Source organism: Salvelinus fontinalis, chromosome 2, assembly GCF_029448725.1.
Source record: "Salvelinus fontinalis isolate EN_2023a chromosome 2, ASM2944872v1, whole genome shotgun sequence".
Taxonomy (NCBI): Eukaryota; Metazoa; Chordata; class Actinopteri; order Salmoniformes; family Salmonidae; genus Salvelinus; species Salvelinus fontinalis.
This window is the reverse complement of record NC_074666.1, coordinates 14,782,853-14,796,265: the sequence shown is the minus strand read 5'-3', so window position 1 is coordinate 14,796,265 and position 13,413 is coordinate 14,782,853. Positions and strand designations below refer to the sequence as shown.

General features: G+C 44.3%; 1 protein-coding gene across 4 annotated transcripts in view; it reads right to left on the bottom strand.

The window, feature by feature from the left end:
* Window positions 1-851: 851 nt before the first annotated feature.
* The window catches only part of LOC129812767 (AF4/FMR2 family member 1-like), a 67,386-nt gene continuing 54,824 nt past the window's right edge, over window positions 852-13,413 (bottom strand). For 2 of the 4 annotated variants that reach the window (XM_055864622.1, XM_055864639.1), the window contains exons 11-19: window positions 11,647-11,860; window positions 11,374-11,465; window positions 11,204-11,267; window positions 10,950-11,086; window positions 10,623-10,694; window positions 10,339-10,432; window positions 8,070-8,116; window positions 4,724-4,953; window positions 852-4,428 (exon numbers count right to left, since the gene is read on the bottom strand). In XM_055864622.1, the coding sequence (XP_055720597.1) occupies window positions 4,304-4,428; window positions 4,724-4,953; window positions 8,070-8,116; window positions 10,339-10,432; window positions 10,623-10,694; window positions 10,950-11,086; window positions 11,204-11,267; window positions 11,374-11,465; window positions 11,647-11,860 (1,075 nt within the window). In that variant the 3' untranslated portion in view covers window positions 852-4,303. The other 2 variants (XM_055864630.1, XM_055864648.1) reach the window with 2 other exon arrangements.

Here is a 13,413-nt window from a genome sequence, read left to right as displayed (position 1 = left end):
ATGTAAGATGGTTAAACAAAGAGCAAGATTAATTATTATATTCTTATTTGTCCCTTGGTCCTATAAGAGCTCTTTGTCACTTCCCACGAGCCAGGTTGTGACAAACTCACTCATGTATAATAAATGTATCGCGTTGTGTGTGTGTGTGTGGCAGGCTTACAATGATGTAAAAAAAACAACACATTTGAGTGTGCTGACCCTGGTGCTAGAGGGGGTACGCAGCTGGAGGTGAATGTTAAGGGGCAGGGGACTATAAAAAGTTTGGGAACCACTGGTCTACCGTGCCAAAAGCTTTGGCCAAGTCAATAAAAATAGCAGCACAACATTGCTTAGAATCAAGGGTAATAGTGACATCATTGAGGAGCTTTAAGGTTGCAGTGACACATCCATAACCTGAGCGGAAACCCGATTGCATACCAGAGAGAATACTATAGACATCAAGAAAGCTGATCAGTTGATTATTGACAAGTTTTCCCCAACACAAACAGGGCAAAGTAGAAATAGGTCTATAACAGGTAGGATCAGCTTGATCTCCCCCTTTAAATAAAGGACGAACCGTGGCTAACGGGAACCTCCCCAGAGAGGAGATGGGTTAAAAAAGGTCAGCGATAGGCTTGTCAATGATAGGGACAGCAACCTTGAAGGGTCTAAACCACCTGACCCAGATGTTTTTTTTGGGGGTCAAGTTTCAGGAGCTTTTCTCCCGTTTTTTGAAAGTATTCAGAGGGGGGTTACATGTTCTTACATTGAATTCATGTTGTATAGCAGACGTCATAATTATGAAATAAATCAGAATGACATAGTTCGATGTGGCACTACTGTAGTTATAGCAGAATAATTCACACAGTCAGCACATTTTCCCCAAAGTTTATTGCCTCAAACATTTTACAGTACAGAGGTCTGGTCTAGATGTATTGTTGAGCCAGTTAAAACATTATCAACAATTCATCTTCAGCTACAGCAGCCAAGCTACAAAAAGGTCTGCAAAACAGCATCTTTGGGGGAAAGGAACTTGAGTCAAAGAAAACCAAAATTCATTGTCAATCAGTCTTTATACATCTCTGTACATTGCAGCTCAAACTATTTACATATTTCCACAAGGCAAAAAAGTTTAATTACAAAAGATTTCTGCACATTTTCCCAGTAAATGACCAAGGTGATGTTGTTCCTTTTAGTGTGATATCATATATTTATGGACAATAATTATACACACAGAATACCTACAACTGAAACGCAACATATTTTTTTTTAAAGATTGAAATGAAGCATGACAATAAACCTTCAAAAATATGAAAAGGACATGTAACATGACATAGAAACCAGAGCAACGTTTTAGTAAGTACAAAACGTAGAACGTCGTCTCAAAACAGGACAACGTTTCATTTCATGTGCAGTTTGACATCCAAGTTGGGTAACTCAAAGTATGATTGATTACTTACAAAGCAGCCTACCTTGGAGAAAAAAAGCAGAAAATTATATATATATATATATATATATATATATATATATATATATTTATAAAGCCATGGTACCAGTATACTCTATTCATACGGTTCATATTTGTGATAAAATAAATACAAACCCATTTTTCTTTTGTGGTTCCATGTGCAGCCCTTATATATTTGTCAGCCAATAGAAATAGCTTTTCCAGTGAGCTCCATTTTTTTTTAACAGTATAGTAACAATAAAACAATTCAATTAACTAAACGGCACAGATTTTGTCAATTTTAAGCAAAGCATGGTGATGTAAACCAATCTCCAATCTTTCATCAAAAACAGTATTTTATTAAATGTTCTATGTATTGTTTTGCATTTACCGCTCGGTTTTATTGCTCTTAACCAAAGCTTTACGACAAGCAAGAGGACTGTGACACGTCAAAGTTGTCTTTTCTGTCCAACCCGGAGGAGAACACTGAAGGAAACCGAAAATACACTGAAACAAGTGCAAATGATACACGTTGTTTAATCTTGCTGTAAAGCATTGTTATGTTAATGCTGAAATGAGAGAGGCAGGGTTGTATATAGGCTTAAATATCAGAATATTGATTGACTGGTACAAAATAATAAAGGATCACTAGTATTTCGCCATCAATAACATCCGTTAAAACATTAAATAAACCACTGATTTAATCAAATACAAGTGTGTAATTGTAATACCATCAAACCACCACCTTTTTGAAATCAGAAAAACAAAACACCAAGTCATTCATTCTACAGAAATTGAACAGGGCGCTTTAAAAAGGGAAATTATATCAATTCATTCTACAGAAAGGCATCGTCTTCGTCTGGTAATCTTTGATCTCCACGAATAGATAAATGTCCATGATAAAAATTAATACTCCCCTAGAGACATTGACTGTGTCCCAAATTGGACCCTATATTAGTAGCCTACTTGGTCAAAAATAGTTCACTATATAGGGAATAGGGTGCCATTTGGGACGTCTTGTCATCTAGGGAGTTGTGTGGTCTAAAAATGGTGGTAATAGGTACTGAAGAGATACAATGGGCAATAGGGTCAAAGGCCAGTTGTAAGATTTAGCCAATCATTTGCCCAGTCACTTCTGCTAACCTGTGTGGTACATAAACTGTAATTTTCGACTACCGTACGGAGAAAAAACCCCAGCAATCATTTAGATGTGTTGACAAGTGTTATTTTCAAATGACATGGGCTGTTATCGTATGTACGCACAGGATGTGACACCAGAGCTACGCAGAGGAAGTAAACAAAACAGCCTGTCAACGCTTCCTCACAGGTTGCCAGTCCTACAGTGAATCATTTCCAACGGTCATGGCTGTTAGTAAAGGGAAGAGTCTCCTGCTTTCAAAACTCCTACCACATACTCAATCCACTTTTGACTTCAGTTAATGGGACTTGCTTTGTAAATGATCAATACAAGTTGATGATATATTCAATAAGTATTCCATTTGGGAAGACAGACGCAAGTGTCCTTAAAAAACCCCATCTAAGGCACTTTTATATCTACTGAACGATGCCATGTCTGTATAAAAACTGGTTTGATGCGCAGCTTCAGCCTGCGTGTTAAAAAGCATGTATGCTGAATAGATTGCAGCACTAGAGAAAACCCTCACAACCATCACATTAGGCCACAGTCCCTCCCTCTCTCCCCTACCATCAGACAGCGTTGCTCTGCTTCCCATGTGCAGTGAAGATGAGGTAGTTACTTCCTGCTTCCTGTCTGAAGAGTAGGGACCAGTGCTACTGGTCAAATCAGACTATTTGGTTTCTTATCTAAATTTCTCAGATGAACAGTTGTTGATAAAAAGGGAAAGGAAGTACGAAATCCAACTCAAATCATATTTCTGTTATGACTGATTGAACATAGTGGACCCGCCCTGGCACGTAGAATCCATCTCTTTTGAAGAGAAAAATGGGAAAAATAATAATATATCTCCACAAAAAGCATCAAGGACCATCTGTCGTCTCCATTCAAGAATACTGATGTCCATATTTCAGGACAATGCATCTAGTCACTTAAATACTTTATGGTAGAGCAGAGACATACTAAACTATATCCTGCCGAATTCGACCAGTATTATTATAGACGTGTCTGGGATGGATAGATCACTTCTATAGGACCTTTTTAAGTTGGCTGTGAAGTAAAACATTGGCCATATCAACGCTTTTGATCAAAAAAAAAAAAAAAAAAAAAACAATATATTTATAGTTATATAATAATAAAGATCATGATAATGAGACTAATAAATAAGCTTTTTGTCATCACTGCTTTGCATTACCACAGGAGAAAGGTGAGAGGCCTCTCTGAACCCCAACCAAAAAAAAGCAGGTATCTTCAGACAACCATCCCACAGGGACACGCCCTCACTGACCTCCAAGACAGACAGGGCAGGCCATGAGAAGACACCCCTACTGACCCCCAGAGGGGTGTGGCTTTCCACGGGGAGACACCCCTACTGACCCCCAGAGGGATGTGGCAGGGCCAGTCAGCTGGCTGTGTGGCCCGTTGTTGAGAAAGGGAGGGAGTCCTATTCAGCTCAGCCCCCCCTGAGCTCCAGAGGATGTGATAGTTGTTTATTGATGGACCCTTCAATGTGACCAACAGAGGACAGGGAACCGGAAAATGCATGTAATCCGTGTGTGTGTGAGATATATATAGATATATGTAGTTGAGAGAAAATGAAATAAAAGGTTACTTGGTATCCATGTGAACAACTTGTAGAGGGACTTGGGATCCTGCATTCATCTGATGGCCCGTCAATAAATAAAACCAAAAATGATGTTGTGGACAGGGCAAGCCAGGGCTGGGGCGGGGATGAGAAGCGGTCACTGTGCCTCACGGGTGTCCAGTCGGAGCCACTGCAGTCCCTGCCGTGTGTGACGCACCAGAGAGCTCATGGTGGACGTCAGGCTCAACGGGCCCAGAGTCAAGTCCAACTCAGACAGCAAACCTAGAGAGTCATGGAGAGATAAGGAAATACACTGAGTAGGAGAAATTAAACACTTACATGAATATTACTACAATCAAAATCAAATTTATTTATAAAAGCCCTTTCTACAATTAGCCGATGTCAAAGTGCTGTACAGAAACCCAGCCTAAAAACCTCATCCCCAGTATCTTTTCCCCACGGTGATCCTGACCTCTAGTGGTGACATGAAGAACTACAGGTATAAAGAACCCATTCCTGTGTAATAATATCCCTGTGACTTTAACCCTCCCTTCCACCATCCCTTGCTCCTCCTCACCACTGCCTTTGTGGGCCAGCTCGTCAGCCTGCTCCCAGATGTCGTGAGCACTCAGGAAGAGTGCCGTGATGTTGACGTAGGAAGACGCCACCTGCTGGATGACCTGTGGAATGGCCACGGTGCTGACGGTACCTGCCCCCGCCCCGCTGCTGTGGTTGGAGCCCGGCCCAGAACTGGCTGTGCTGGCAGGAGATGGCATGGGAGACATGGGGGATGGGGTACCCGTGCTTCTGGGGAAGAGAGAGCAAGCCAGGGCATGAGACTGAGGGACAAATCATTCACTAAACCCTAAAACTCAACTAAATTGTCTAAGAAATAAATGTGGAAATTGAGCAAGTTCAGGTGACTAAACTGCTTGGATTGTAAACTGTCATGGTCAAAACATACTGATACAACAGTAGCTAAGATGGGGAGAGGTTTGTTCATAATAAAACACTGCTCCACCTTCTTAACCACACTATCAACAAGGCTGGTCCTACAGGCCCTAGTTTTGTCACACCTGGACTACTGTTCAGTCGTGTGGTTAGGTCCCACAAAAAGGGACTTAGGAAAATTGCAATTGGCTCAGAACAGGGCAGCATGGCTGGCCCTTGGATGTACAGAGATCTAATATTAATAGAATGCATATCAATCTCTCCTGGCTCAAAATGGAGGAGAGATTGACTTCATCACTACTTGTATTTATGAATGCACCGAGCGGTCTGTCTAAACTACCGGCACACAGCTCGGACACCCATGCATACCCCACAAGACATGCCACAAGAGGTCTCTTCACAGTCCCCAAGTTCAGAACAGACTATGGGATGCACACAGTACTACATAGAGCCAAGACTACATGGAACTCTATTCCACATCAAGTAACTGATGCAAGCAGTAAAATCAGATTCTTTTAAATAGATAAAATACACCTTATGGAACAACAGGGACTGTGAAGCAACACAAACATACACACACACACTGTATATATGTGGTAGTAGTGGAGTAGGGGCCTGAGGGCACACAGTGTGCTGTGAAAGTATTGTAAGATTTTTTTAAATGGTATAAACTGCCTTAAGTTTGCTGGACCCCAGAAAGAGTAGCTGCTGCATTGGCAGAAACTAATAAGAGATCCACAATAAACCCCAGGAAGAGTAGCTGCTGCCTTGACAGGAACTAAAATGGGGATCCATAATAAACCCCAGGAAGAGTAGCTGCTGCCTTGGCAGGAACTAATGGGGACCCATAATAAACCCCAGGAAGAGTAGCTGCTGCCTTGGCAGGAACTAATGGGGATCCATAATAAACCCCAGGAAGAGTAGCTGCTGCCTTGGCAGGAACTAATGGGGATCCATAATAAACCCCAGGAAGAGTAGCTGCTGCCTTGGCAGGAATTAATGGGGATCCATAATAAACCCCAGGAAGAGTAGCTGCTGCCTTGACAGGAATTAAAATGGGGATCCATAATAAACCCCAGGAAGAGTAGCTGCTGCCTTGACAGGAATTAAAATGGGGATCCATAATAAACCCCAGGAAGAGTAGCTGCTGCCTTGGCAGGAACTAATGGGGATCCATAATAAACCCCAGGAAGAGTACTATAGCTGCTGCCTTGGCAGGAACTAATGGGGATCCATAATAAACCCCAGGAAGAGTAGCTGCTGCCTTGGCAGGAACTAATGGGGATCCATAATAAACCCCAGGAAGAGTAGCTGCTGCCTTTTTTTATTTTATTTTTTATTTCACCTTTATTTAACCAGGTAGGCTAGTTGAGAACAAGTTCTCATTTGCAACTGCGACCTGGCCAAGATAAAGCATAGCAGTGTGAACAGACAACAGAGTTACACATGGAGTAAACAATAAACAAGTCAATAACATGGTAGAAAAAAGAGAATCTATATACAATGTGTGCAAAAGGCATGAGGTAGGCAATAAATCGAATAATTACAATTTAGCAGATTAACACTGGAGTTATAAATCATCAGATGATCATGTGCAAGAAGAGATACTGGTGTGCAAAAGAGCAGAAAAGTAAATAAATAAAAGCAGTATGGGGGTGAGGTAGGTAAATTGGGTGGGTAGTTTACAGATGGACTATGTACAGCTGCAGCGATCGGTTAGCTGCTCAGATAGCAGATTTTTAAAGTTGTTGAGGGAGATAAAAGTCTCCAACTTCAGAGATTTTTGCAATTCGTTCCAGTCGCAGGCAGCAGAGAACTGGAAGGAAAGGCGTCCAAATTAGGTTTTGGCTTTAGGGATGATCAGTGAGATACACCTGCTGGAGCGCGTGCTACGGGTGGGTGTAGCCATCGTGACCAGTGAACTGAGATAAGGCGGCACTTTACCTAGCATAGCCTTGTAGATGACCTGGAGCCAGTGGGTCTGACGACGAACATGTAGCGAGGGCCAGCCGACTAGGGCATACAGGTCGCAGTGGTGGGTCGTATAAGGTGCTTTAGTAACAAAACGGATGGCACTGTGATAAACTGCATCCAGTTTGCTGAGTAGAGTATTGGAAGCTATTTTGTAGATGACAACGCCGAAGTCGAGGATCGGTAGGATAGTCAGTTTTACTAGGGTAAGTTTGGCGGCGTGAGTGAAGGAGGCTTTGTTCCGGAATAGAAAGCCGACTCTAGATTTGATTTTGGATTGGAGATGTTTGATATCAGTCTGGAAGGAGAGTTTGCAGTCTAGCCAGACACCTAGGTACTTATAGATGTCCACATATTCTAGGTCGGAACCGTCCAGGGTGGTGATGCTAGTCGGGCGTGTGGGTGCAGGCAGCGAACGGTTGAAAAGCATGCATTTGGTTTTACTAGCGTTTAAGAGCAGTTGGAGGCCACGGAAGGAGTGTTGTATGGCCTTGACAGGAACTAATGGGGATCCATAATAAACCACAGGAAGAGTAGCTGCTGCCTTGGCAGGAACTAATGGGGATCCATAATAAACCCCAGGAAGAGTAGCTGCTGCCTTGGCAGGAACTAATGGGGATCCATAATAAACCCCAGGAAGAGTAGCTGCTGCCTTGGCAGGAACTAATGGGGATCCATAATAAACCCCAGGAAGAGTAGCTGCTGCCTTGGCAGGAACTAATGGGGATCCATAATAAACCCCAGGAAGAGTAGCTGCTGCCTTGGCAGGAACTAATGGGGATCCATAATATATACAAACAGATCTACAACAGTCTATATAGGTATTATGTGGGTTCACTGGGCTGTATATTTCACTGTCAATCAATCATTACTTATAAAGCCTTTTTCATATCAAACGTTGTCAAAGTGCTATTGATTGATTGTGTATGAGAGAAATTGTACATGTCTAAAAGGAGACAGGCTGGAGAGAAGACATATTGTACATTAGGTGAAAGACTTACTTTGAGATACACGGTGAAGGAGCCTGGGCTGCAGACTTTAAGGAACTCTGAAAAGGAGGATGTGAGACAATGTCTTATTTTTTTATATTTCAAACGTTTAAATAAATAAATAAAAACATAGGTGCTCCAAAGATCACTTTCCCCAGAATCATATACTGAACAAAAATATAAAACGCAACATGCAACAATTTTACTGAGTTACAGCGGTCTAAGGCACTGCATCTCAGTGCAAGAGGCGTCACTACAGTCCCTGGTTCGAATCCAGGCTGTATCACATCCGTCCGTGATTGGGAGTCCCACAGGGTGGCACACAATTGGCCCAGCGTCATCCAGGTTTGGCCGGGGTAGGCCGTCATTGTAAATAAGAATTTGTTCTTTACTGACTTCCCCAGTTAAATAAAAAAGGTTAAAAAAATGTATTTAAGGAAATCAGTCAATATAAATAAATTCAACTACTTAGCGCTCCTACTTCCAACAGCGAAGATGGGCCCAACACCTTACACAAGTTGCGTTAATAATTGTGTTCAGTATAGATTTAAACCAGGGGAGAATGACTGCCCCCTCTCATTGAAACCATGGAAGTTTAAGACCGACCACAGTACTGCAGTCATTGTTTGCAGAAAACAGGACCCCCATGATAGTGAATGGAAAAATCCCAATCTTCTTGGTCAATCTTCATGTAAATAAACAAAATGTGTAGAAGACAAATCATGGTACCAATAATTGCTTCTAAAATCAACCAGATGTATGTCCTTGAACCAATTATTTGAAAATCGCACAAAGAAGAAGTTCTAAGGAACATTTAGTTGCTAATTGCAGAACCCCGGTCGAGCTTCAACTTCGAGTTACTCATTGAGAGGAGGCAGCACTGAGCTAGCCTGCAACATCACTTCCTGGAGTAGCTCAAACGGCATGTTGTCTTCTCCACGAGACGCCATCTTAACCAACTTCATTTGGCTTCAAAAATCGGTGGCTTTGTCCATTCATATTTACAGTCATTGATCTAGACCTGGACCAAAAAAAATGCACTTCAACAATGATATTCTTTATAACTAACACAAATATTTTATTATATTTAACCTTTATTTACTAAGCCAAGATGGACCACAGCCTGTCGTTTCCAATGGGAGCAAATTAATCATATTGGGCAGAACAAACAAGGAGGTGGGCAGTGCCAAGCATGAGCTAACGAGATTTTATTGTCACGTTCTAGCATGTATTTGCATATTTCCATTAGCGAACACCTACTCTGAAATGCGTGTGTGCAATAACTATATTCAATTTTCCACTCCTAAACAATGACATTTTTGGAAACTTGGGCAAACAGTAAAGAAAACAAAAGATGTAGTCTACTCTTCATAAAACAGATTCTAGCTTTGGAAACAGAAAACTGTATGAGGATCAAATGTTTAAATTAAATGAGAAAATGTGCAGAATGACGGCCAAAATCCATCTCGCTCCATCTTCATCCACTTCCTCTCGTCATAATATTTGGGGGTGAGTGGAAATGCCAACCGGATGATTCAGATTTATACATCCAGTGAAACTTCTGGCTCGTCTGTGACTTCAGAACCCCCCTGGTCGCTTCCTCAGAACCCCCCTGGTCGCTTCCTCAGAACCCCCCTGGTCGCTTCCTCAGAACCCCCCTGGTCGCTTCCTCAGAACCCCCCTGGTCGCTTCCTCAGAACCCCCCTGGTCGCTTCCTCAGAACCCCCCTGGTCGATTGCTCAGAACCCCCCTGGTCGATTGCTCAGAACCCCCCTGGTCGATTGCTCAGAACCCCCCTGGTCGATTGCTCAGAACCCCCCTGGTCGATTGCTCAGAACCCCCCTGGTCGATTGCTCAGAACCCCCCTGGTCGATTGCTCAGAACCCCCCTGGTCGATTGCTCAGAACCCCCCTGGTCGATTGCTCAGAACCCCCCTGGTCGATTGCTCAGAACCCCCCTGGTCGATTGCTCAGAACCCCCCTGGTCGATTGCTCAGAACCCCCCTGGTCGATTGCTCAGAACCCCCCTGGTCGATTGCTCAGAACCCCCCTGGTCGATTGCTCAGAACCCCCCTGGTCGATTGCTCAGAACCCCCCTGGTCGATTGCTCAGAACCCCCCTGGTCGATTGCTCAGAACCCCCCTGGTCGATTGCTCAGAACCCCCCTGGTCGATTGCTCAGAACTCCCCTGGTCGATTGCTCAGAACTCCCCTGGTCGAATCCTCAGAACATGTGTGTAGACTAAGAAACAAAACGACAAACACGTAATCCTAGAAGCCTACCTTGAAATGATCTGTGAGGGTCCTTGAATACTTAAGTGCTGCTTCTCGTTTGTAGCGAAACATGGCCATCTGTAGAAGGGACAGGCCCCTCATACTGCCAGACAGAAAATAACAAGGTTACATTCTCATAATCCTCTCCAAGGAACATTTCATTTAAATGACTTCTGAGGTAAAAAATGGATCCAATGTGCCACTACTTTACATTTAGGTTACATTTAACATAAATATGGTAAACTGTGGTGTTGCAGGGTAAACATTAAACATAGTTGTGGTTATCTATTTACCATAAAACTGTAAAGTCCTTGTCTGTAGCAGGGCCCGAGGGGTTCACAGAGCCCTTTAGTTTCAGTATGAACCTGTGAAGACCGGCAGACGTGGTATATATAAAAAAAAAACAACACAACTAGCCAAAGCACAGCAAACACAGTAAAGCAAAGGAAAGTTTCACATCCTGTCCCAGATCACACATCCAAATTGTGTTACGTCAGCAGTCAGAAGGGGACTTTGATCATAATTTCATTCCATTTTTCTGTTTCTATGTCTCAGTGCATAGACTACTCCCTACAGCTAAGAAGCCCTATCTAGAACATATTTGTTTTCAGGTTGCTCACCTGATCAGATCCAAGGTTTCGGCGAACATCGTATATGCCGACTTCGGGGTCTGGGGATCGGTTTCCATAGCGATGCCGCTCTCCACGAAGGACATGGCAGCATCTAGGTAGTTGAAAGCTTTGCCCACCTTATCCGGCTGGATTAAAACACACAGACCTTGATTTAAATTGGGACACCGATTCCACTGAGCTCGTCTCTTTATGAGAAGGTGAAAGAGATATGGAGAATTGAGAGAGAAAGAGGGGACAGTTACCGTGGCATCTGCCTTGTGCTTGAGTGTTTTGGCTTCCTTCATATGATACTCCACTGGCTGCTGCCTGTGGGTGGCAGGAACAGAGTTACTGATCAGACACAACAACACCCCTTAGAGCGATGGAGAAATGGCCACTCAAACAACAATGACAAACAGGGAGGAACGTTTACCTGTCTTCAAACTGGAGCAGGGGTCTGGAGGACAGGGCAGCCCCGGTGGGCTGGGAAGGCACGGAGAAGGCAACGCTGCTCTTGGGGGCTTTCTGCCAGAACCACAGACGAGACAGTATTAGAACAGCCTTCATATCAACATCTGATTCTCATTTGCTTCATACAACCAATTAATGCAACATAAATACTGAGCTTCTTTCCTTTGTATAACATTAAAAACATCTGACACACATGCGTTAATGTATACAATAAAAATGGAGTGAAATATACTACCTTGGCATGCTCAGTGCGTCGTTGTCCAGCGCTCTTCTTGTGCTTGACAGGTGTGGAGGCCTCCCTGTCCCTGCGGTGGGTTGCAGATGCTGTGCTAGGCTCTGGGGCATCCACCGCGTGCCGTTTGTGGCCCCCCTGCCCTTTCCCAGGGTCCTGAGTGGTGGTGGGCTGCAGCAGAGGGACAGGAGGCCCCTTAGACCGCTTCCTCTCAGTCCTGTGAGAAAGCGGGCCAGACAGCATGTTACAGAGGGGAGAGTAGAATGAGGGGAGTAGGAATGTTGTTGATCTCTACTGGGGGGGGGGGGGGGCTTTCCAAGTCTGACACCCAGACCAGTCTCTAGGGTTGCATATGGCCAAATGAGAGGTAATTAAGGTGCTTGGAAATCACCAAACCTTTTCTTTGATGCATCTCCAATATCTTTGTAATGTTAAAAAGGTAAACAAGAAGAATGATATACCAGAAGTAGTTTGGGGCAGAGAAGCTATGGGTGGATGGATCCGCTGCATAGATATGAAGACACTAACTAGGAGGGGAGAGAGAGACAGAGCAGGTGTAGCGTTACTCACTAGCTAGGAGGAGAGCGAGCGAGCAGGTTTAGCGTTACTCACTAGCTAGGAGGGGAGAGAGAGACAGAGCAGGTGTAGTGTTACTCACTAGCTAGGAGGAGGAGAGCGAGCGAGCAGGTGTAGTGTTACTCACTAGCTAGGAGGAGGAGGAGAGAGAGCAGGTGTAGCGTTACTCACTAGCTAGGAGGAGAGAGAGCAGGTGTAGTGTTACTCACTAGCTAGGAGGAGGAGAGAGAGAGCAGGTGTAGTGTTACTCACTAGCTAGGAGAAGAGAGAGAGCAGGTGTAGTGTTACTCACTAGCTAGGAGGAGAGCGAGCGAGCAGGTGTAGCGTTACTCACTAGCTAGGAGGAGAGAGAGCAGGTGTAGTGTTACTCACTAGCTAGGAGGAGGAGGAGAGAGAGCAGGTGTAGCGTTACTCACTAGCTAGGAGGAGAGAGAGCAGGTGTAGTGTTACTCACTAGCTAGGAGGAGGAGAGAGAGAGCAGGTGTAGTGTTACTCACTAGCTAGGAGGAGAAGAGAGAGAGCAGGTGTAGCGTTACTCACTAGCTAGGACGAGGAGAGAGAGCGAGCAGGTTTAGCGTTACTCACTAGCTAGGACGAGGAGAGAGAGAGAGAGCAGGTGTAGCGTTACTCACTAGCTAGGAGGAGAGAGAGCAGGTGTAGCGTTACTCACTAGCTAGGAGGAGAGAGAGCAGGTGTAGTGTTACTCACTAGCTAGGAGGAGGAGGAGAGAGAGCAGGTGTAGCGTTACTCACTAGCTAGGAGGAGAGAGAGCAGGTGTAGTGTTACTCACTAGCTAGGAGGAGGAGAGAGAGAGCAGGTGTAGCGTTACTCACTAGCTAGGAGGAGAAGAGAGAGAGCAGGTGTAGCGTTACTCACTAGCTAGGAGGAGAAGAGAGAGAGCAGGTGTAGCGTTACTCACTAGCTAGGAGGAGAGAGAGCAGGTGTAGCGTTACTCACTAGCTAGGAGGAGAGCGAGCGAGCAGGTTTAGCGTTACTCACTAGCTAGGACGAGGAGAGAGAGAGAGAGCAGGTGTAGCGTTACTCACTAGCTAGGACGAGGAGAGAGAGAGAGAGCAGGTGTAGCGTTACTCACTAGCTAGGAGGAGAGCGAGCGAGCAGGTTTAGCGTTACTCACTAGCTAGGACGAGGAGAGAGAGAGAGAGCAGGTGTAGCGTTACTCACTAGCTAGGACGA